Genomic DNA, 25,950 nt, shown 5'->3' with positions numbered 1-25,950 from the left:
AGAGAACATCCCTGGTCATCACTACTGCCTCTGATCTGGAGGACTCACTAAACAGAGAACATCCCTGGTCATCCCTACTGTCTCTGATCTGGAGGACTCACTAAACAGAGAACATCCCTGGTCATCCCTACTGCCTCTGATCTGGAGGACTCACTAAACAGAGAACATCCCTGGTCATCCCTACTGTCTCTGATCTGGGGGACTCACTAAACAGAGAACATCCCTGGTCATCCCTACTGCCTCTGATCTGGCAGACTCACTAAACAGAGAACATCCCTGGTCGTCCCTACTGCCTCTGATCTGGAGGACTCACTAAACAGAGAACATCCCTGGTCATCCCTACTGTCTCTGATCTGGGGGACTCACTAAACAGAGAACATCCCTGGTCATCCCTACTGCCTCTGATCTGGCAGACTCACTAAACAGAGAACATCCCTGGTCGTCCCTACTGCCTCTGATCTGGAGGACTCACTAAACAGAGAACATCCCTGGTCATCCCTACTGCCTCTGATCTGGAGGACTCACTAAACAGAGAACATCCCTGGTCATCCCTACTGCCTCTGATCTGGTGGACTCACTAAACAGAGAACATCCCTGGTCATCCCTACTGTCTCTGATCTGGAGGACTCACTAAACAGAGAGCATCCCTGGTCATCCCTACTGCCTCTGATCTGGCAGACTCACTAAACAGAGAACATCCCTGGTCATCCCTACTGTCTCTGATCTGGAGGACTCACTAAACAGAGAGCATCCCTGGTCATCCCTACTGCCTCTGATCTGGCAGACTCACTAAACAGAGAACATCCCTGGTCATCTCTACTGCCTCTGATCTGGCAGACTCACTAAACAGAGAACATCCCTGGTCATCTCTACTGCCTCTGATCTGGCAGACTCACTAAACAGAGAACATCCCTGGTCATCCCTACTGCCTCTGATCTGGAGGACTCACTAAACAGAGAACATCCCTGGTCATCACTACTGCCTCTGATCTGGAGGACTCACTAAACAGAGAACATCCCTGGTCATCCCTACTGTCTCTGATCTGGAGGACTCACTAAACAGAGAACATCCCTGGTCATCCCTACTGCCTCTGATCTGGAGGACTCACTAAACAGAGAACATCCCTGGTCATCCCTACTGTCTCTGATCTGGGGGACTCACTAAACAGAGAACATCCCTGGTCATCCCTACTGCCTCTGATCTGGCAGACTCACTAAACAGAGAACATCCCTGGTCGTCCCTACTGCCTCTGATCTGGAGGACTCACTAAACAGAGAACATCCCTGGTCATCCCTACTGCCTCTGATCTGGTGGACTCACTAAACAGAGAACATCCCTGGTCATCCCTACTGCCTCTGATCTGGTGGACTCACTAAACAGAGAACATCCCGGGTCATCCCTACTGCCTCTGATCTGGAGGACTCACTAAACAGAGAACATCCCTGGTCATCCCTACTGCCTCTGATCTGGAGGACTCACTAAACAGAGAACATCCCTGGTCATCCCTACTGCCTCTGATCTGGCAGACTCACTAAACAGAGAACATCCCTGGTCATCCCTACTGCCTCTGATCTGGAGGACTCACTAAACAGAGAACATCCCTGGTCATCCCTACTGCCTCTGATCTGGAGGACTCACTAAACAGAGAACATCCCTGGTCATCCCTACTGCCTCTGATCTGGCAGACTCACTAAACAGAGAACATCCCTGGTCGTCCCTACTGCCTCTGATCTGGAGGACTCACTAAACAGAGAACATCCCTGGTCATCCCTACTGCCTCTGATCTGAAGGACTCACTAAACAGAGAACATCCCTGGTCATCCCTACTGCCTCTGATCTGGAGGACTCACTAAACAGAGAGCATCCCTGGTCATCCCTACTGCCTCTGATCTGGCAGACTCACTAAACAGAGAACATCCCTGGTCATCCCTACTGTCTCTGATCTGGCAGACTCACTAAACAGAGAGCATCCCTGGTCATCCCTACTGCCTCTGATCTGGCAGACTCACTAAACAGAGAACATCCCTGGTCATCTCTACTGCCTCTGATCTGGCAGACTCACTAAACAGAGAACATCCCTGGTCATCACTACTGCCTCTGATCTGGAGGACTCACTAAACAGAGAACATCCCTGGTCATCCCTACTGTCTCTGATCTGGAGGACTCACTAAACAGAGAACATCCCTGGTCATCCCTACTGCCTCTGATCTGGAGGACTCACTAAACAGAGAACATCCCTGGTCATCCCTACTGTCTCTGATCTGGGGGACTCACTAAACAGAGAACATCCCTGGTCATCCCTACTGCCTCTGATCTGGCAGACTCACTAAACAGAGAACATCCCTGGTCGTCCCTACTGCCTCTGATCTGGAGGACTCACTAAACAGAGAACATCCCTGGTCATCCCTACTGCCTCTGATCTGGTGGACTCACTAAACAGAGAACATCCCTGGTCATCCCTACTGCCTCTGATCTGGTGGACTCACTAAACAGAGAACATCCCGGGTCATCCCTACTGCCTCTGATCTGGAGGACTCACTAAACAGAGAACATCCCTGGTCATCCCTACTGCCTCTGATCTGGAGGACTCACTAAACAGAGAACATCCCTGGTCATCCCTACTGCCTCTGATCTGGCAGACTCACTAAACAGAGAACATCCCTGGTCATCCCTACTGCCTCTGATCTGGAGGACTCACTAAACAGAGAACATCCCTTGTCATCCCTACTGCCTCTGATCTGGAGGACTCACTAAACAGAGAACATCCCTGGTCATCCCTACTGCGTCTGATCTGGCAGACTCACTAAACAGAGAACATCCCTGGTCGTCCCTACTGCCTCTGATCTGGAGGACTCACTAAACAGAGAACATCCCTGGTCATCCCTACTGCCTCTGATCTGAAGGACTCACTAAACAGAGAACATCCCTGGTCATCCCTACTGTCTCTGATCTGGAGGACTCACTGAACAGAGAACCTCCCTGGCCATCCCTACTGCCTCTGATCTGGAGGACTCACTAAACAGAGAGCATCCCTGGTCATCCCTACTGCCTCTGATCTGGCAGACTCACTAAACAGAGAACATCCCTGGTCATCCCTACTGTCTCTGATCTGGCAGACTCACTAAACAGAGAGCATCCCTGGTCATCCCTACTGCCTCTGATCTGGCAGACTCACTAAACAGAGAACATCCCTGGTCATCTCTACTGCCTCTGATCTGGCAGACTCACTAAACAGAGAACATCCCTGGTCATCACTACTGCCTCTGATCTGGAGGACTCACTAAACAGAGAACATCCCTGGTCATCCCTACTGTCTCTGATCTGGAGGACTCACTAAACAGAGAACATCCCTGGTCATCCCTACTGCCTCTGATCTGGAGGACTCACTAAACAGAGAACATCCCTGGTCATCCCTACTGTCTCTGATCTGGGGGACTCACTAAACAGAGAACATCCCTGGTCATCCCTACTGCCTCTGATCTGGCAGACTCACTAAACAGAGAACATCCCTGGTCGTCCCTACTGCCTCTGATCTGGAGGACTCACTAAACAGAGAACATCCCTGGTCATCCCTACTGCCTCTGATCTGGTGGACTCACTAAACAGAGAACATCCCTGGTCATCCCTACTGCCTCTGATCTGGTGGACTCACTAAACAGAGAACATCCCGGGTCATCCCTACTGCCTCTGATCTGGAGGACTCACTAAACAGAGAACATCCCTGGTCATCCCTACTGCCTCTGATCTGGCAGACTCACTAAACAGAGAACATCCCTGGTCATCCCTACTGCCTCTGATCTGGAGGACTCACTAAACAGAGAACATCCCTTGTCATCCCTACTGCCTCTGATCTGGAGGACTCACTAAACAGAGAACATCCCTGGTCATCCCTACTGCCTCTGATCTGGCAGACTCACTAAACAGAGAACATCCCTGGTCGTCCCTACTGCCTCTGATCTGGAGGACTCACTAAACAGAGAACATCCCTGGTCATCCCTACTGCCTCTGATCTGAAGGACTCACTAAACAGAGAACATCCCTGGTCATCCCTACTGTCTCTGATCTGGAGGACTCACTGAACAGAGAACCTCCCTGGCCATCCCTACTGCCTCTGATCTGGAGGACTCACTAAACAGAGAGAATCCCTGGTCATCCCTACTGCCTCTGATCTGGCAGACTCACTAAACAGAGAACATCCCTGGTCATCCCTACTGTCTCTGATCTGGCAGACTCACTAAACAGAGAGCATCCCTGGTCATCCCTACTGCCTCTGATCTGGCAGACTCACTAAACAGAGAACATCCCTGGTCATCTCTACTGCCTCTGATCTGGCAGACTCACTAAACAGAGAACATCCCTGGTCATCACTACTGCCTCTGATCTGGAGGACTCACTAAACAGAGAACATCCCTGGTCATCCCTACTGTCTCTGATCTGGAGGACTCACTAAACAGAGAACATCCCTGGTCATCCCTACTGCCTCTGATCTGGAGGACTCACTAAACAGAGAACATCCCTGGTCATCCCTACTGTCTCTGATCTGGGGGACTCACTAAACAGAGAACATCCCTGGTCATCCCTACTGCCTCTGATCTGGCAGACTCACTAAACAGAGAACATCCCTGGTCGTCCCTACTGCCTCTGATCTGGAGGACTCACTAAACAGAGAACATCCCTGGTCATCCCTACTGCCTCTGATCTGGTGGACTCACTAAACAGAGAACATCCCTGGTCATCCCTACTGCCTCTGATCTGGTGGACTCACTAAACAGAGAACATCCCTGGTCATCCCTACTGCCTCTGATCTGGAGGACTCACTAAACAGAGAACATCCCTGGTCATCCCTACTGCCTCTGATCTGGAGGACTCACTAAACAGAGAACATCCCTGGTCATCCCTACTGCCTCTGATCTGGCAGACTCACTAAACAGAGAACATCCCTGGTCATCCCTACTGCCTCTGATCTGGAGGACTCACTAAACAGAGAACATCCCTGGTCATCCCTACTGCCTCTGATCTGGAGGACTCACTAAACAGAGAACATCCCTGGTCATCCCTACTGCCTCTGATCTGGCAGACTCACTAAACAGAGAACATCCCTGGTCGTCCCTACTGACTCTGATCTGGAGGACTCACTAAACAGAGAACATCCCTGGTCATCCCTACTGCCTCTGATCTGAAGGACTCACTAAACAGAGAACATCCCTGGTCATCCCTACTGCCTCTGATCTGGCAGACTCACTAAACAGAGAACATCCCTGGTCGTCCCTACTGCCTCTGATCTGGAGGACTCACTAAACAGAGAACATCCCTGGTCATCCCTACTGCCTCTGATCTGGTGGACTCACTAAACAGAGAACATCCCTGGTCATCCCTACTGCCTCTGATCTGGTGGACTCACTAAACAGAGAACATCCCGGGTCATCCCTACTGCCTCTGATCTGGAGGACTCACTAAACAGAGAACATCCCTGGTCATCCCTACTGCCTCTGATCTGGCAGACTCACTAAACAGAGAACATCCCTGGTCATCCCTACTGCCTCTGATCTGGAGGACTCACTAAACAGAGAACATCCCTGGTCATCCCTACTGCCTCTGATCTGGAGGACTCACTAAACAGAGAACATCCCTGGTCATCCCTACTGCCTCTGATCTGGCAGACTCACTAAACAGAGAACATCCCTGGTCGTCCCTACTGCCTCTGATCTGGAGAACTCACTAAACAGAGAACATCCCTGGTCATCCCTACTGCCTCTGATCTGAAGGACTCACTAAACAGAGAACATCCCTGGTCATCCCTACTGTCTCTGATCTGGAGGACTCACTGAACAGAGAACCTCCCTGGTCATCCCTACTGCCTCTGATCTGGAGGACTCACTAAACAGAGAGCATCCCTGGTCATCCCTACTGCCTCTGATCTGGCAGACTCACTAAACAGAGAACATCCCTGGTCATCCCTACTGTCTCTGATCTGGCAGACTCACTAAACAGAGAGCATCCCTGGTCATCCCTACTGCCTCTGATCTGGCAGACTCACTAAACAGAGAACATCCCTGGTCATCTCTACTGCCTCTGATCTGGCAGACTCACTAAACAGAGAACATCCCTGGTCATCACTACTGCCTCTGATCTGGAGGACTCACTAAACAGAGAACATCCCTGGTCATCCCTACTGTCTCTGATCTGGAGGACTCACTAAACAGAGAACATCCCTGGTCATCCCTACTGCCTCTGATCTGGAGGACTCACTAAACAGAGAACATCCCTGGTCATCCCTACTGTCTCTGATCTGGGGGACTCACTAAACAGAGAACATCCCTGGTCATCCCTACTGCCTCTGATCTGGCAGACTCACTAAACAGAGAACATCCCTGGTCGTCCCTACTGCCTCTGATCTGGAGGACTCACTAAACAGAGAACATCCCTGGTCATCCCTACTGCCTCTGATCTGGTGGACTCACTAAACAGAGAACATCCCTGGTCATCCCTACTGCCTCTGATCTGGTGGACTCACTAAACAGAGAACATCCCTGGTCATCCCTACTGCCTCTGATCTGGAGGACTCACTAAACAGAGAACATCCCTGGTCATCCCTACTGCCTCTGATCTGGAGGACTCACTAAACAGAGAACATCCCTGGTCATCCCTACTGCCTCTGATCTGGCAGACTCACTAAACAGAGAACATCCCTGGTCATCCCTACTGCCTCTGATCTGGAGGACTCACTAAACAGAGAACATCCCTGGTCATCCCTACTGCCTCTGATCTGGAGGACTCACTAAACAGAGAACATCCCTGGTCATCCCTACTGCCTCTGATCTGGCAGACTCACTAAACAGAGAACATCCCTGTTCGTCCCTACTGACTCTGATCTGGAGGACTCACTAAACAGAGAACATCCCTGGTCATCCCTACTGCCTCTGATCTGAAGGACTCACTAAACAGAGAACATCCCTGGTCATCCCTACTGTCTCTGATCTGGAGGACTCACTGAACAGAGAACCTCCCTGGTCATCCCTACTGCCTCTGATCTGGAGGACTCACTAAACAGAGAACATCCCTGGTCATCCCTACTGCCTCTGATCTGGAGGACTCACTAAACAGAGAACATCCCTGGTCGTCCCTACTGTCTCTGATCTGGAAGACTCACTAAACAGAGAACATCCCTGGTCATCCCTACATCCTCTGATCTGGTGGACTCACTAAACAGAGAACACCCCTGGTCATCCCTACTGCCTCTGATCTGGAGGACTCACTAAACAGAGAACATCCCTGGTCATCCCTACTGCCTCTGATCTGGAGGACTCACTAAACAGAGAACATCCCTGGTCATCCCTACTGCCTCTGATCTGGCAGACTCACTAAACAGAGAACATCCCTGGTCATCCCTACTGCCTCTGATCTGGCAGACTCACTAAACAGAGAACATCCCTGGTCGTCCCTACTGACTCTGATCTGGAGGACTCACTAAACAGAGAACATCCCTGGTCATCCCTACTGCCTCTGATCTGAAGGACTCACTAAACAGAGAACATCCCTGGTCATCCCTACTGTCTCTGATCTGGAGGACTCACTGAACAGAGAACCTCCCTGGTCATCCCTACTGCCTCTGATCTGGAGGACTCACTAAACAGAGAACATCCCTGGTCATCCCTACTGCCTCTGATCTGGAGGACTCACTAAACAGAGAACATCCCTGGTCGTCCCTACTGTCTCTGATCTGGAGGACTCACTAAACAGAGAACATCCCTGGTCATCCCTACATCCTCTGATCTGGTGGACTCACTAAACAGAGAACACCCCTGGTCATCCCTACTGCCTCTGATCTGGAGGACTCACTAAACAGAGAACATCCCTGGTCATCCCTACTGCCTCTGATCTGGAGGACTCACTAAACAGAGAACATCCCTGGTCGTCCCTACTGTCTCTGATCTGGAGGACTCACTAAACAGAGAACATCCCTGGTCGTCCCTACTGCCTCTGATCTGGAGGACTCACTAAACAGAGAACATCCCTGGTCATCCCTACTGCCTCTGATCTGGAGGACTCACTAAACAGAGAACATCCCTGGTCATCCTCTACTGCCTCTGATCTGGAGGACTCACTAAACAGAGAACATCCCTGGTCATCCCTACTGCCTCTGATCTGGCAGACTCACTAAACAGAGAACATCCCTGGTCATCCCTACTGCCTCTGATCTGGAGGACTCACTAAACAGAGAACATCCCTCACTAAACACAAATGCTTCGTTTATAAATTATGTCTGAGTGTTGGACTGTGCCCATGGTTATCTGGACATTTAAAAAACAAGAAAATGGTGCCGTCTGGTTTGATTAATAGGAATTTTAAAAGTAGTATTTAACTGGGTGACTTTCACTTTTATAAGAGTCATTTTCTATTAAGGTATCATTACTTTTACTCAAGTATGACAATTGGGTACTTTTTCCACCTCTGTTTATGGACTGCAGTTACATGACGTTTGGCTTGACAGACACACACACGCCAACCCTGTCCTGATTGGTTGCAGGTGGAGGCTGCGGTGCAGGCCGCTAGAGAGGCATTCCCTGATTGGTCAGCCCGTAGCCCAGCTGAGAGAGGTCAGGTGATGAATAAACTGGCTGACCTGATGGAAGCTCAGCTGGAAGAGTTGGCCCAGGCAGAGTCACGAGACCAAGGTGCTGACCCCTAACCCCTGATCTGATAGAAATTTGGCTTGGGAAGTCTGGACCACAACAAGACTATTTGACTATACATTCTGACTCTTAAAGACACCATAACTTTTGATTGTGCTTGACATTACAACATTGTTACCTTGCTGAAATTAAACAGTTTCCTCCTGCGACTGTATTACTGTGTTCCAGGTAAAACAGTTTCCTCCTGCGACTGTATTACTGTGTTCCAGGTAAAACAGTTTCCTCCTGCGACTGTATTACTGTGTTCCAGGTTAAACAGTTTCCTCCTGCGACTGTATTACTGTGTTCCAGGTTAAAAAGTTTCCTCCTGCGACTGTATTACTGTGTTCCAGGTTAAACAGTTTCCTCCTGCGACTGTATTACTGTGTTCCAGGTTAAACAGTTTCCTCCTGCGACTGTATTACTGTGTTCCAGGTTAAACAGTTTCCTCCTGCGACTGTATTACTGTGTTCCAGGTTAAAAAGTTTCCTCCTGCGACTGTATTACTGTGTTCCAGGTTAAACAGTTTCCTCCTGCGACTGTATTACTGTGTTCCAGGTATAACAGATTCCGCCTGCGACTGTATTACTGTGTTCCAGGTAAAACCGTTTCCTCCTGCGACTGTATTACTGTGTTCCAGGTAAAATAATTTCCTCCTGCGACTGTATTACTGTGTTCCAGGTTAAACAGTTTCCTCCTGTGTATCTGTCTGTGTTCCAGGTAAAACCGTTACCTCCCGTGTATCTGTCTGTGTTCCAGGTGTTCCAGGTAAAACCATTACCTCCTGTGTGTCTGTCTGTGTTCCAGGTAAAACAGTTTCCTCCTGTGTATCTGTCTGTGTTCCTGGTAAAACCGTTTCCTCCTGTGTATCTGTCTGTGTTCCAGGTAAAACCGTTACCTCCTGTGTGTCTGTCTGTGTTCCAGGTAAAACAGTTTCCTCCTGTGTATCTGTCTGTGTTCCAGGTAAAACCGTTACCTCCTGTGTGTCTGACTGTGTTCCAGGTAAAACAGTTTCCTCCTGTGTATCTGTCTGTGTTCCAGGTAAAACAGTTTCCTCCTGTGTGTCTGTCTGTGTTCCAGGTAAAACAGTTTCCCCCTGTGTATCTGTCTGTGTTCCAGGTAAAACCGTTACCTCCTGTGTGTCTGACTGTGTTCCAGGTAAAACAGTTTCCTCCTGTGTATCTGTCTGTGTTCCAGGTAAAACAGTTTCCTCCTGTGTATCTGTCTGTGTTCCAGGTAAAACCGTTTCCTCCTGTGTATCTGTCTGTGTTCCAGGTAAAACCGTTACCTCCTGTGTATCTGTCTGTGTTCCAGGTAAAACCGTAATGTTCGCCCGTACGGTGGATGTCCCGCGGGCGGTCGATAACTTCCGGTTCTTTGCCTCTTCTGTTCTCCACCACACCACCGACTGTACTACCATGGACCATCTGGGCTGTGTCAACTACACTGTCCGTAGTCCTGTGGGAGTGGGTGAGTCCTAGCTGTCTGTGGGAGTGGGGGATCTGTGTGTGTGTGTGTGTGGGGGGGGGGGGGGTGAGACCAGGCCTTGATGAACTAAAAGCTTTTGAAGTTATAAAGCTGTCTCCAGACTCAGACACACCAATAGTGACTGACTCAGACACACCAATAGTGATTGACTCAGACACACCAATAGTGATTGACTCAGACACACCAATAGTGATTGACTCAGACACACCAATAGTGTTTGACTCAGACACACCAATAGTGATTGACTCAGACACACCAATAGTGATTGACTCAGACACACCAATAGTGATTGACTCAGACACACCAATAGTGTTTGACTCAGACACGCCAATAGTGATTGACTCAGACACACCAATAGTGATTGACTCAGACACACCAATAGTGTTTGACTCAGACACACCAATAGTGATTGACTCAGACACACCAATAGTGATTGACTCAGACACACCAATAGTGATTTACTCAGTATTTGACTCAGAGATCCACATTCGCTGAAATGTGTGCAAACCCTTTACAGTCCTGTTTAAAGCCTGGGAAATGTTTATAGGTTAGAGGAGCCTTGTTTGTTATGGGTATTGCAGTCAGGGAATCTCTCAAATGGCACCCTATTCCCTATATAGGTGCACTACTTTAGACCAGAACCCTATGAGCCCTGGTCAACAGTATCAAATCAAATCAAATGTATTTATAAAGCCCTTCGTACATCAGCTGATATCTCAAAGTGCTGTACAGAAACCCAGCCTAAAACCCCAAACAGCAAGCAATGCAGGTGTAGAAGCACGGTGGCTAGGAAAAACTCCCTAGAAAGGCCAAAAACCTAGGAAGAAACCTAGAGAGGAACCAGGCTATGTGGGGTGGCCAGTCCTCGTCTGGCTGTGCCGGGTGGAGATTATAACAGAACATGGCCAAGATGTTCAAATGTTCATAAATGACCAGCATGGTAGAATAATAATAAGGTAGAACAGTTGAAACTGGAGCAGCAGCACGGTCAGGTGGACTGGGGACAGCAAGGAGTCATCATGCCTGGTAGTCCTGAGGCATGGTCCTAGGGCTCAGGTCCTCCGAGAGAGAGAAAGAGAGAATTAGAGAGAGCACACTTAAATTCACACAGGACACCGAATAGGACAGGAGAAGTACTCCAGATATAACAAACTGACACATAAACTACTGCAGCATAAATACTGGAGGCTGAGACAGGAGGGGTCAGGACACACTGTGGCCCAATCCGAGGACACCCCCGGACAGGGCCAAACAGGAAGGATATAACCCCACCCACTTTGCCAAAGCACAGCCCCACACCACTAGATGGATATCTTCAACCACCAACTTACCATCCTGAGACAAGGCTGAGTATAGCCCACAAAGATCTCCGCCACGGCACAACCCAAGGGGAGGGCGCCAACCCAGACAGGATGACCACATCAGTGAATCAACCCACTCAGGTGACGCACCCCCTCCAGGGACGGTATGAGAGAGCCCCAGTAAGCCAGTGCCTCAGCCCCTGTAATAGGGTTAGAGGCAGAGAATCCCAGTGGAAAGAGGGGAACCGGCCAGGCAGAGACAGCAAGGGCGGTTCGTTGCTCCAGAGCCTTTCCGTTCACCTTCCCACTCCTGGGCCAGACTACACTCAATCATATGACCCACTGAAGAGATGAGTCTTCAGTAGAGACTTAAAGGTTGAGACCGAGTTTGTGTCTCTGACATGGGTAGGCAGACCATTCCATAAAAATGGAGCTCTATAGGAGAAAGCCCTGCCTCCAGCTGTTTGCTTAGAAATTCTAGGGACAGTTAGGAGGCCTGCATCTTGTGACCGTAGCGTACGTGTAGGTATGTACGGCAGGACCAAATCAGAGAGATAGGTAGGAGCAAGCCCATGTAATGCTTTGTAGGTTAGCAGTAAAACCTTGAAATCAGCCCTTGCTTTGACAGGAAGCCAGTGTAGGGAGGCTAGCACTGGAGTAATATGATCAAATGTTTTGGTTCTAGTCAGGATTCTAGCAGCCGTATTTAGCACTAACTGAAGTTTATTTAGTGCTTTATCCGGGTAGCCGGAAAGTAGAGCATTGCAGTAGTCTAACCTAGAAGTGACAAAAGCATGGATTAATTTTTCTGCATCATTTTTGGACAGAAAGTTTCTGATTTTTGCAATGTTAAGTAGATGGAAAAAAGCGGTCCTTGAAATGGCCTTGATATGTTCTTCAAAAGAGAGATCAGGGTCCAGAGTAACGCCGAGGTCCTTCACAGTTTCATTTGAGAGGACTGTACAACCATTAAGATTAATTGTCAGATTCAACAGAATATCTCTTTGTTTCTTGGGACCTAGAACAAGCATCTCTGTTTTGTCCGAGTTTAAAAGTAGAAAGTTTGCAGCCATCCACTTCCTTATGTCTGAAACACATGCTTCTAGCGAGGGCAATTTTGGAGCTTCACCATGTTTCATTAAAATGTACAGCTGTGTGTCATCCGCATAGCAGTGAAAGTTAACATTATGTTTTCGAATGACATCCCCAAGAGGTAAAATATATAGTGAAAACAATAGTGGTCCTAAAACGGAACCTTGAGGAACACCAAAATTTACAGTTGATTTGTCAGAGGACAAACCATCCACAGAGACAAACTGATATCTTTCCGACAGAAAATAACTAAACTAGGCCAGAACTTGTCCGTGTAGACCAATTTGAGTTTCCAATCTCTCCAAAAGAATGTGGTGATCGATGGTATCAAAAGCAGCACTAAGGTCTAGGAGCACGAGGACAGATGCAGAGCCTCGGTCTGATGCCATTAAAAGGTCATTTACCACCTTCACAAGTACAGTCTCAGTGCTATGATGGGGTCTAAAACCAGACTGAAGCATTTCGTATACATTGTTTGTCTTCAGGAAGGCAGTAGTGCACTATGAAGGGAATAGGGTACCATAGAGCCCTGGTCAACAGTAGTGCACTATGAAGGGAATAGGGTACCATAGAGCCCTGGTCAACAGTAGTGCACTATGAAGGGAATAGGGTACCATAGAGCCCTGGTCAACAGTAGTGCACTATGAAGGGAATAGGGTGCCATTTGAGACACAGATAGAGAGTGAAGGTCTCTACTACTAGGTTTATATAGGGGTGGTTTTATTAACTGACCAACTCTTTCTGATTCTCTGTGTGTGTATGTGTGTGTGTGTAGCTGGTCTGATCAGTCCCTGGAACCTGCCTCTATACCTGCTCACCTGGAAGATCGCTCCGGCTGTTGCTACGGGCAACACGGTGGTTGCTAAGCCCAGCGAGATGACCTCGGTAACCGCCTGGATGATGTGCAAACTACTGGAGGAGGCCGGTAGGACTACGCTACCCACAATGCAACACACCTCACTTCATTTCAACTAATCAGCAATGACACTGGTGAAAAACTAGACTGGTGAAAGCAAACTCCTCTTTCTCTCCCCATTTCTCTCTCTCTTTTCCATCCCTTCTCCTCTCCTCTCCTCTTCTCTTCTCCTCTCCTCTTCTCTTCTTCTCCTCTCCTCTTCTCCTCCTCTCCTCTTCTCCTCTTCTCCTCTTCTCCTCTTCTCTCCTCCCTCTCCCCCCAGGGTTTCCTCCGGGTGTGATCAACATGGTGTTCGGCACCGGCCCGCGGGCGGGCGATGCTCTCGTGGGCCACCCTGACGTCCCATTGGTCAGTTTCACGGGCTCCACGGCGACGGCCCAGCGAATCACAGAGCGTTCGGCTCCGTTCTGTAAGAAGCTGAGCCTGGAGCTGGGCGGGAAGAATCCCGCCATCGTCTTCTCAGACGCTGACCTAGACCAAGCTGTCACCACCACCGTACGATCCTCCTTCTCCAATCAGGTGAGAGTAAGACTCAGGATAGGTCAATAGAGTGAGAGAGGGACTCAGGATGAGCCAATAGGTTAAGAGGGGTACTCAGGATGGGCCAATAGGGTAAGAGGGGTACTCAGGATGGGCCAATAGGGTAAGAGGGGGACTCAGGGTGAGCCAATAGGGTAAGAGGGGGACTCAGGGTGAGCCAATAGGGTAAGAGGGGGACTCAGGATGGATGGGCCAATAGTACGAGAGCATCATCAGAATTTGTTCTTAACTGACTTGCCTAGTTAAATAAAGGTAAAAAATAAAAGTCTGGCCAATCGTGGAATATTGAGTTTGCAGTTGAGTGAGATGATGAAACATTATAGAATGCTTAGATAAAATAAATGCATTGGTAGAAGTGTCATGTTCTCTATCATGTAGAATGAGGAATCATATCGGCTGTGTTCATGACCGTTTTATACATGAAACCCTTCTGAATGACCCTCTATAACAGATGTTGCAAGTTCATGTGTTGGCCACATGGTGGTGACATTTCTCATATTTTTGCTAGCTGACAGTAAGGTGACCCTCCTCCTCCTCTTCCTCCCCCTCCTCCTCCTCCTCATCCTCATCCGCCTCCTTCTCATCCTCCTCTTCCTCTTCCTCCTCCTCTTCCTCCTCCTCCCCCCCAGGGTGAGATCTGTCTGTGCACCAGTAGGATCTACGTAGAGAGGAGTATTTACCCAGAGTTCCTGAAGAGGTTTGTGGCGGCCGCGCGGAAATGGAAAACTGGTGCTCCCTCCGACCCCGACAACAATAACGGAGCTCTGGTCAGCAGGGAACACCTGGAGAAGGTATGACGTCACATAATATACAGGGTATTAACAGTGTTTCCCCTAGGATTTAGTTTCTGGAGGGATGGAGTTTTGGCCTGCCTTGTGACATCACCAATAAGATGGAGGACCAAACCTGTCTGCCAGTAGCAGCTAGTTGTCAGGTTTCCTCTCCCCACTAAGTTACAGTCCTGGCAGAAGCCTTGTTCTTTGCTAAGAAACATTTCTGTTTCTTTTTTAACCATTTTAATTGAAAACAATCACAGTAATGTAGTTAATTATTACCCAGAAATGATTTGACATTGAGAAGGGAAAAAAACAGCTGCATTGGACCTTAAAGCTAATTTAAAACTAATTTAAAACTAATTTCCTGCAATTCCACACATTTTCCCCTTGGGCAGAGAGAAAATGTGCGGTTTTAAAGTAACTTTTAAAAGTGAATATTTTGTTAATTCTGTTACCCAAATAATGTTGTTGACTCATCCTATACTCGTATTTGTGGCCAAAGCATAAATTAAAGCTGATGAGCTGGCCAATCAGTGGTCTAGAGGGGGATGAGCTGGCCAATCAGTGGTCTAGAGGGGGATGAGCTGGCCAATCAGCGGTCTAGAGGGGGATGAGCTAGCCAATCAATGGTCTAGAGGGGGATGAGCTGGCCAATCAGTAGTCTAGAGGGGGATGAGCTGGCCAATCAGCGGTCTAGAGGGGGATGAGCTGGCCAATCAGCGGTCTACTAGAGGAGGATGAGCTGGCCAATCAGTGGTCTAGAGGAGGATGAGCTGGCCAATCAGCGGTCTACTAGAGGAGGATGAGCTGGCCAATCAGTGGTCTAGAGGAGGATGAGCTGGCCAATCAGCGGTCTACTTGTATTCATATTTTTAATGACCGGTATATACGCCCACACCATTCTGTTGTTATTTGACTAATATTGTAAGTGATTATAAGGTATGCATTTAATATGAATCTGGAAACACTGAACAGTTACTTTAAAGCTCATTCTGCCATGGCTATTGCTGTGTTCTTATGCTATCTGAGTGACTCAAACATTATAACCAAAATCAATGGCCCAATGCCATGACGTTGTTACTTCTCCCTGACTGTCTGGATTTTATTCTAGTGGTTGTTAGTTCTCGAAGATCATGTTATTAAAAAATCATTATCTACATACTTCACAGAAGGAAATCAGTCAATTTGGAAAAAAAATGTATTAGGCCCTAATCTATTGATTTCACATGACTGGGAATACAGATGTGCATCTGTTGGTCACAAGATACCTTTAAAAATTGTTTTGGGGGGCGTGGATTAGAAAACCAGTCAGTATCTGGTTTGACCACCATTTGCCTCCTTCACACTTCACTTATCTCCTTCACACAGAGTTGATCAGGCTGTTGATTGTGGCCTGTGGAATGTTGTCCCACTCCTCTTTAATGGCTGTGTGAAGTTGCTCGATATTGGCGGGAACTGGAACACTCTGTCGTACACGTCAATCCAGAGCATCCCAAACATGCTCAATGGGGGACTGGTGAGAATGCAGGCCATGGAAGAACTGGGACATTTTCAGATTCCAGGAATTGTGTACAGATCCTTGTGACATGGGGCCGTGCGTTATCATGCTGAAACATGAGGTGATGGTGGTGGATGAATAGCACGAGAAAGGGCCTCGCCTCAGGATCTTGTCACGCTATCTCTGTGTTTTTAAATTTGTTCCCGAAATTGAGAGAAATAAGCTGGCCAATCAGTGGTCAAGCTACTTCATATATATATATATATATATATATATATATATATATATATATATATATATATACAGTACCAGTCAAAAGTTTGGACAAACCTACTCATTCCAGTGTTTTTCTTGAAATTTTCCGGATTGACTGACCTTCATGTCTTAAAGTAATGATGGACTGTCATTTCTCTTTGCTTATTTGAGCTGTTCTTGACATAATATGGACTTAGTCTTTTACCAAATAGGGCGATCTTCTGTATACCACCCCTACCTTGTCACAACACAACTGATTGGCTCAAACGCATTAAGAAGGAAAGAAATTACACAAATGAACTTTTAATTTAGCGTACAACCTCCGGTGAAATTGCAGTGTCAAATGTGCCAATTTCAAGTAAAAGTGTGCCAAATTCAAATAAAATTATTATAAATATTAAACTTTCATGAAATCACAAGTGCAATACATCAAAATAAAGCTTAACTTATTGTTATTCTTATTGCCGCCTTGTCAGATTTCAAAAAAATCTTTACGGCGAAAGCAAACCATGTGATTATCTTAGAACAGCGCTCAGCACACAAAACATTACAAACAGTTAGCAGCCAAGTAGATTAGTCACAAAAGTCAGAAATAGCAATAAAATTAATCACTTACCTTTGATGATATTTGTATGGTTGCACTCACAAGACTCCCAGTTACACAATAAATGTTTGTTTTGTTCCATAAAGTCCCTCTTTATATCCAAAAACCTCAATTTTGTTGGCTTGTTTTGTTCAGTAATCCAATGGCTGAAATGCGGTCACACGAGGCAGACGAAAATTCCAAATACTATCCGTAAAGTTCGTAGAAACATGTCAAACGATGTTTATAATGTTTTTAGCCTAAATAATCTATAATATCTCAACTGGACGTCGTCGTCGTCAATATAAAATAAAAACAAGAAAGGCGCGCTCTCGGTCGAAAAGGAAACAGCCCAGGGTCCACTCACTCAGTGTGGTCATTCTCCCTCATTTTTCATAATAAAATGCCTGAAACAATGTCTAAAGACTGTTCACAACTAGTGGAAGCCATAGGGAACGGAATCTGGGTCCTATCCCATTAAATGGTGAATAGGCTTTTATTGGAAAAACAGCCATTTCACAATAATGGCACTTCCTGCATGGATTTTCCTCAGATTTTCGCCTGCCATATCAGTTCTGTTATACTCACAGACATGATTTTAACAGTTTTGGAAACTTTAGAGTTGGCATATCCTAGCTTCTGGGCCTGAGTAGCAGGCAGTTTACTTTGGGCACGCCTTTTATCCAAAATTCTGAATGCTGCCCCCTATCCTAAAAAAGTTACCAAGGCACAATTGAAATGCATTCCAGGTGAATACCTCATGAAACTGGTTGAGATAATGCCTAGACTGTGCAAAGCTGTCATCAAGGCAAAGGGTGGCTACTTTGAAGAATCTCAAATATAAAATATATTTTGATTTGTTTAACACTTTGTTGGTTACTACATGATTCCATATGTGTTATTTCATAGTTTTGATGTTTTTTATTTTTTATTTTTTTTTATTTCACCTTTATTTAACCAGGTAGGCTAGTTGAGAACAAGTTCTCATTTGCAACTGCGACCTGGCCAAGATAAGGCATAGCAGTGTGAACAGACAACACAGAGTTACACATGGAGTAAACAATTAACAAGTCAATAACACAGTAGAAAAAAAAGGGGAGTCTATATATACATTGTGTGCAAAAGGCATGAGGTAGGCAAATAATTACAATTATGCAGATTAACACTGGAGTGATAAATGATCAGATGGTTATGTACAGGTAGAGATATTGGTGTGCAAAAGAGCAGAAAAATAAAAATAAATAAATAAAAACAGTATGGGGATGAGGTAGGTGAAAATGGGTGGGCTATTTACCAATAGACTATGTACAGCTGCAGCGATCGGTTAGCTGCTCAGATAGCAGATGTTTGAAGTTGGTGAGGGAGATAAAAGTCTCCAACTTCAGCGATTTTTGCAATTCGTTCCAGTCACAGGCAGCAGAGAACTGGAACGAAAGGCGGCCAAATGAGGTGTTGGCTTTAGGGATGATCAGTGAGATACACCTGCTGGAGCGCGTGCTACGGATGGGTGTTGCCATCGTAACCAGTGAACTGAGATAAGGCGGAGCTTTACCTAGCATGGACTTGTAGATGACCTGGAGCCAGTGGGTCTGGCGACGAATATGTAGCGAGGGCCAGCCGACTAGAGCATACAAGTCGCAGTGGTGGGTGGTATAAGGTGCTTTAGTGACAAAACGGATGGCACTGTGATAAACTGCATCCAGTTTGCTGAGTAGAGTGTTGGAAGCAATTTTGTAGATGACGTCGCCGAAGTCGAGGATCGGTAGGATAGTCAGTTTTACTAGGGTAAGTTTGGCGGCGTGAGTGAAGGAGGCTTTGTTGCGGAATAGAAAGCCGACTCTTGATTTGATTTTCGATTGGAGATGTTTGATATGGGTCTGGAAGGAGAGTTTAGAGTCTAGCCAGACACCTAGGTACTTATAGATGTCCACATATTCAAGGTCGGAACCATCCAGGGTGGTGATGCTGGTCAGGCGTGCGGGTGCAGGCAGCGAACGGTTGAAAAGCATGCATTTGGTTTTACTAGCGTTTAAGAGCAGTTGGAGGCCACGGAAGGAGTGCTGTATGGCATTGAAGCTCGTTTGGAGGTTAGATAGCACAGTGTCCAAGGACGGGCCGGAAGTATATAGAATGGTGTCGTCTGCGTAGAGGTGGATCAGGGAATCGCCCGCAGCATGAGAAACATCATTGATATATACAGAGAAAAGAGTCGGCCCGAGAATTGAACCCTGTGGCACCCCCATAGAGACTGCCAGAGGACCGGACAGCATGCCCTCCGATTTGACACACTGAACTCTGTCTGCAAAGTAATTGGTGAACCAGGCAAGGCAGTCATCCGAAAAACCGAGGCTACTGAGTCTGCCGATAAGAATACGGTGATTGACAGAGTCGAAAGCCTTGGCAAGGTCTATGAAGACGGCTGCACAGTACTGTCTTTTATCGATGGCGGTTATGATATCGTTTAGTACCTTGAGCGTGGCTGAGGTACACCCGTGACCGGCTCGGAAACCAGATTGCACAGCGGAGAAGGTACGGTGGGATTCAAGATGGTCAGTGACCTGTTTGTTGACTTGGCTTTCGAAGACCTTAGATAGGCAGGGCAGGATGGATATAGGTCTGTAACAGTTTGGGTCCAGGGTGTCGCCCCCTTTGAAGAGGGGGATGACTGCGGCAGCTTTCCAATCCTTGGGGATCTCAGACGATATGAAAGAGAGGTTGAACAGGCTGGTAATAGGGGTTGCGACAATGGCGGCGGATAGTTTCAGGAATAGAGGGTCCAGATTGTCCAGCCCAGCTGATTTGTACGGGTCCAGGTTTTGCAGCTCTTTCAGGACATCTGCTATCTGGATTTGGGTAAAGGAGAACCTGGAGAGGCTTGGGCGAGTAGCTGCGGGGGGGGGGGAGCTGTTGTCCGAGGTTGGAGTAGCCAGGCGGAAGGCATGGCCAGCCGTTGAGAAATGCTTGTTGAAGTTTTCGATAATCATGGATTTATCGGTGGTGACCATGTTACCTAGTCTCAGTGCAGTGGGCAGCTGGGAGGAGGTGCTCTTGTTCTCCATGGACTTCACAGTGTCCCAGAACTTTTTGGAGTTGGAGCTACAGGATGCAAACTTCTGCCTGAAGAAGTTGGCTTTAGCTTTCCTGACTGACTGTGTGTATTGGTTCCTGACTTCCCTGAACAGTTGCATATCGCGGGGACTATTCGATGTTAGCGCAGTCCGCCACAGGATGTTTTTGTGCTGGTCGAGGGCAGTCAGGTCTGGAGTGAACCAGGGGCTATATCTGTTCTTAGTTCTGCATTTTTTGAACGGAGCATGCTTATCTAAAATGGTGAGGAAGTTACTTTTTTTCAATATTATTCTACAATTTTATTTATTATATATTTTTTTTGTGAAGAATCAACAACAAGTGGGACACAATCATGAAGTGGAACGACATTTATTGGATATTTCAAACTTTTTTAACAAATCAAAAACTGAAAAATTGGGCGTGTAATATTATTCAGCCCCTTTACTTTCAGTGCAGCAAACTCTCTCCAGAAGTTCAGTGAGGATCTCTGAATGATCCAATGTTGACCTAAATGACTAATGATGATAAATACAATCCACCTGTGTGTAATCAAGTCTCCGTATAAATGCACCTGCACTGTGATAGTCTCAGAGGTCCGTTAAAAGCGCAGAGAGCATCATGAAGAACAAGGAACACACCAGGCAGGTCCGAGATACTGTTGTGAAGAAGTTTAAAGCCGGATTTGGATACAAAAAGATTTCCCAAGCTTTAAACATCCCAAGGAGCACTGTGCAAGCGATAATATTGAAATGGAAGGAGTATCAGACCACTGCAAATCTACCAAGACCTGGCCGTCCCTCTAAACTTTCAGCTCATACAAGGAGAAGACTGATCAGAGATGCAGCCAAGAGGCCCATGATCACTCTGGATGAACTGCAGAGATCTACAGCTGAGGTGGGAGACTCTGTCCATAGGACAACAATCAGTCGTATATTGCACAAATCTGGCCTTTATGGAAGAGTGGCAAGAAGAAAGCCATTTCTTAAAGATATCCATAAAAAGTGTCGTTTAAAGTTTGCCACAAGCCACCTGGGAGACACACCAAACATGTGGAAGAAGGTGCTCTGGTCAGATGAAACCAAAATTGAACTTTTTGGCAACAATGCAAAATGTTATGTTTGGCGTAAAAGCAACACAGCTCATCACCCTGAACACACCATCCCCACTGTCAAACACGGTGGTGGCAGCATCATGGTTTGGGCCTGCTTTTCTTCAGCAGGGACAGGGAAGATGGTTAAAATTGATGGGAAGATGGATGGAGCCAAATACAGGACCATTCTGGAAGAAAACCTGATGGAGTCTGCAAAAGACCTGAGACTGGGACGGAGATTTGTCTTCCAACAAGACAATGATCCAAAACATAAAGCAAAATCTACAATGGAATGGTTCAAAAATAAACATATCCAGGTGTTAGAATGGCCAAGTCAAAGTCCAGACCTGAATCCAATCGAGAATCTGTGGAAAGAACTGAAAACTGCTGTTCACAAATGCTCTCCATCCAACCTCACTGAGCTCGAGCTGTTTTGCAAGGAGGAATGGGAAAAAATTTCAGTCTCTCGATGTGCAAAACTGATAGAGACATACCCCAAGCGACTTACAGCTGTAATCGCAGCAAAAGGTGGCGCCACAAAGTATTAACTTAAGGGGGCTGAATAATTTTGCACGCCCAATTTTTCAGTTTTTGATTTGTTAAAAAAGTTTGAAATATCCAATAAATGTCATTCCACTTCATGATTGTGTCCCACTTGTTGTTGGTTCTTCACAAAAAAATACAGTTTTATATCTATGTTTGAAGCCTGAAATGTGGCAAAAGGTCGCAAAGTTCAAGGGGGCCGAATACTTTCGCAAGGCACTGTACACCTGTCTAACCTGTCCCTCCCCCATCCAGGTACGTAGCTTCCTGACCCTGGTCTGTGTTATGGTTATATTAACATATACACCTGTCTAACCTGTCCCTCCCCCATCTAGGTACGTAGCTTCCTGATCCTGGTCTGTGTTATGGTTATATTAACATATACACCTGTCTAACCTGTCCCTCCCCCATCCAGGTACGTAGCTTCCTGACCCTGGTCTGTGTTATGGTTATATTAACATATACACCTGTCTAACCTGTCCCTCCAGGTACGTAGCTTCCTGACCCTGGTCTGTGTTATGGTTATATTAACATATACACCTGTCTAACCTGTCCCTCCCCCATCCAGGTACGTAGCTTCCTGACCCTGGTCTGTGTTATGGTTATATTAACATATACACCTGTCTAACCTGTCCCTCCCCCATCTAGGTACGTAGCTTCCTGACCCAGGTCTGTGTTATGGTTATATTAACATATACACCTGTCTAACCTGTCCCTCCTCCATCCAGGTACGTAGCTTCCTGACCCTGGTCTGTGTTATGGTTATATTAACATATACACCTGTCTAACCTGTCCCTCCAGGTACGTAGCTTCCTGACCCTGGTCTGTGTTATGGTTATATTAACATATACACCTGTCTAACCTGTCCCTCCTCCATCCAGGTACGTAGCTTCCTGACCCAGGTCTGTGTTATGGTTATATTAACATATACACCTGTCTAACCTGTCCCTCCAGGTACGTAGCTTCCTGACCCTGGTCTGTGTTATGGTTATATTAACATATACACCTGTCTAACCTGTCCCTCCCCCATCTAGGTACGTAGCTTCCTGACCCTGGTCTGTGTTATGGTTATATTAACATATACACCTGTCTAACCTGTCCCCTTCCCCCATCCAGGTACGTAGCTTCCTGACCCTGGTCTGTGTTATGGTTATATTAACATATACACCTGTCTAACCTGTCCCCTTCCCCCATCCAGGTACGTAGCTTCCTGACCCTGGTCTGTGTTATGGTTATATTAACATATACACCTGTCTAACCTGTCCCGCCCCCATCCAGGTACGTAGCTTCCTGACCCTGGTCTGTGTTATGGTTATATTAACATATACACCTGTCTAACCTGTCCCTCCAGGTACGTAGCTTCCTGACCCTGGTCTGTGTTATGGTTATATTAACATATACACCTGTCTAACCTGTCCCTCCCCCATCCAGGTACGTAGCTTCGTGACCCTGGTCTGTGTTATGGTTATATTAACATATACACCTGTCTAACCTGTCCCTCCAGGTACGTAGCTTCCTGACCCTGGTCTGTGTTATGGTTATATTAACATATACACCTGTCTAACCTGTCCCTCCAGGTACGTAGCTTCCTGACCCTGGTCTGTGTTATGGTTATATTAACATATACACCTGTCTAACCTGTCCCTCCAGGTACGTAGCTTCCTGACCCTGGTCTGTGTTATGGTTATATTAACATATACACCTGTCTAACCTGTCCCTCCCCCATCTAGGTACGTAGCTTCCTGACCCTGGTCTGTGTTATGGTTATATTAACATATACACCTGTCTAACCTGTCCCTCCAGGTACGTAGCTTCCTGACCCTGGTCTGTGTTATGGTTATATTAACATATACACCTGTCTAACCTGTCCCTCCCCCATCCAGGTACGTAGCTTCCTGACCCTGGTCTGTGTTATGGTTATATTAACATATACACCTGTCTAACCTGTCCCTCCCCCATCCAGGTACGTAGCTTCCTGACCCTGGTCTGTGTTATGGTTATATTAACATATACACCTGTCTAACCTGTCCCTCCAGGTACGTAGCTTCCTGACCCTGGTCTGTGTTATGGTTATATTAACATATACACCTGTCTAACCTGTCCCTCCCCCATCCAGGTACGTAGCTTCCTGACCCTGGTCTGTGTTATGGTTATATTAACATATACACCTGTCTAACCTGTCCCTCCAGGTACGTAGCTTCCTGACCCTGGTCTGTGTTATGGTTATATTAACATATACACCTGTCTAACCTGTCCCTCCTCCATCCAGGTACGTAGCTTCCTGACCCTGGTCTGTGTTATGGTTATATTAACATATACACCTGTCTAACCTGTCCCTCCAGGTACGTAGCTTCCTGACCCTGGACTGTGTTATGGTTATATTAACATATACACCTGTCTAACCTGTCCCTCCCCCATCCAGGTACGTAGCTTCCTGATCCTGGTCTGTGTTATGGTTATATTAACATATACACCTGTCTAACCTGTCCCTCCCCCATCCAGGTACGTAGCTTCGTGACCCTGGCTCGGTCGGAGGGTGCCACGGTGCTGTGTGGGGAGGGCGAGGACCCGCTGGTGCTCCCGCAACGTAACACCAGCGGCTACTTCATGCGTCCCACCGTCATCGCCGGCGTAGCTGAGTCGTCCCGTGTGATGCAGGACGAGATCTTCGGCCCCGTCGTCTGCGTCAACCCCTTCGACGGTGAAGACGATGCTGTCGCTAAGGGCAACGGGGTACGCTATGGCCTGGCGGCGACTGTGTGGACGCGTGATGTCGGGCGAGTGCACCGGGTGGCGAGGAGGTTAGAGGCGGGGCTTGTCTGGACCAACTGTTGGCTGGTCAGAGACCTGAACCTACCGTTCGGAGGCATGAAGAACTCAGGGGTGGGGAGGGAAGGAGGGAGGGATAGCTATCACTTCTTTACGGAGGTGAAGACCATCACTGTTAAACACTGAGAGGATGGAGGGGAAAATGTTTCTGTTGGTGTGTGTGTGTGGTCTTGTTGTTCTTTCCTCATGATCCCCAAATTAACATTTGCCACGTCCCCACGAGGACAATGGCTATTTTACACTTAGGTGTTAGGTTTAGGCTTAGAGTTACAATTAGGGTTAGGCATTAGAGTTAGGGGCTAGGAGTTAGGGGCTAGGAGTTAGGGGTTAGAAGTTAGGGTTAGGAGTTAGGGTTAGGCATTAGGGTTAGAAGTTAGGATTAGGGGTTAGGTGTTAGGGTTAGGAGTTAGGTTTAGGAGTTAGGGTTAGGAGTTAGGGGCTAGGGGTTAGGTGCTAGGAGTTAGGCATTAGGGCTAGGAGTTAGGGGCTAGGAGTTAGGGGCTAGACGTTAGGGTTAGGAGTTAGGGTTAGGCATTAGGGTTAGAAGTTAGGATTAGGGGTTAGGTGTTAGGGTTAGGAGTTAGGTTTATGAGTTAGGGTTAGGCATTAGGGTTAGGAGTTAGGTGCTAGGAGTTAGGCATTAGGGTTAGGGGTTAGGATTAGGGTTTAGGAGTTAGGGTTAGGAGTTAGGATTAGGGGTTAGGATTAGGGTTTAGGAGTTAGGGTTTGGGGTTAGGAGTTAGGATTAAGGGATAGTAGTTAGGGGTTAGGAGTTAGAGGTTAGGGGTAAGAGGTTAGGGTTAGAGGTTAGAGGTTAGGGGTTAGAGGTTAGGGTTAGAGGTTAAGTTTAGAGGTTAGGGTTAGAGGTTAGGGTTAGAGGTTAGAGATTAGGGTTAGAGGTTAGAGGTTAGAGGTTAGAGGTTAAGGTTAGGGGTTAGGGTTAGAGGTTAGAGATTAGGGTTAGAGGTTAGAGGTTAAGGTTAGGTGTCTCGCTCAAATGACTGTTTTGTTTTATGACGAGTTGTTTTATGATTATTTTCCTCACACATCCCCTTCGAGGCAATAAAGCTTTCTGTCTGGATGACTTTCATCTTGCAATCACACCTACACTTGTTTTTTCTTTCTGGTTCTGCGGGAGAGGGAGACAGGTATGTAGAAGGAGACAGGTAGGTAGAAGGAGACAGGTAGGTAGAAGGAGACAGGTATGTAGAAGGAGACAGGTAGGTAGAGGGAGACACGTATGTAGAAGGAGACAGGTATGTAGAGGGAGACAGGTATGTAGAAGGAGACAGGTATGT

The 25,950-nt window shown here is 47.1% G+C and overlaps 1 protein-coding gene across 7 annotated transcripts in view; it reads left to right on the top strand.

The window, feature by feature from the left end:
* aldh8a1 (aldehyde dehydrogenase 8 family, member A1) overlaps positions 1-25,724 on the top strand; it is a 35,006-nt gene extending 9,282 nt beyond the window's left edge. The window contains exons 2-8 of one of the 7 annotated variants that reach the window (XR_016495511.1): positions 8,528-8,675; positions 9,987-10,142; positions 13,329-13,478; positions 13,732-13,988; positions 14,639-14,800; positions 24,326-25,458; positions 25,626-25,724. Coding sequence is in view for 1 of the 7 variants with exons in the window: in XM_090233324.1 (XP_090089450.1) it covers positions 8,528-8,675; positions 9,987-10,142; positions 13,329-13,478; positions 13,732-13,988; positions 14,639-14,800; positions 24,326-24,778 (1,326 nt within the window). In the remaining 6 variants the exon portion in view is untranslated. Of the gene's footprint in view, positions 1-8,527; positions 8,676-9,986; positions 10,143-13,328; positions 13,479-13,731; positions 13,989-14,638; positions 14,801-24,325 lie in introns of all 7 variants that reach the window. The other 6 variants (XR_016495510.1, XR_016495509.1, XR_016495507.1 and 3 more) reach the window with 6 other exon arrangements.
* The last annotated feature ends 226 nt before the right edge of the window (positions 25,725-25,950 follow it).

This window comes from Oncorhynchus mykiss, chromosome 4 (assembly GCF_057628025.1).
Source record: "Oncorhynchus mykiss isolate SJ-2025 chromosome 4, ASM5762802v1, whole genome shotgun sequence".
Lineage (NCBI taxonomy): Eukaryota > Metazoa > Chordata > Actinopteri > Salmoniformes > Salmonidae > Oncorhynchus > Oncorhynchus mykiss.
The sequence above is the reverse complement of the archived record's forward strand: the minus strand, read 5'-3'. Positions and strand labels throughout refer to the sequence as shown.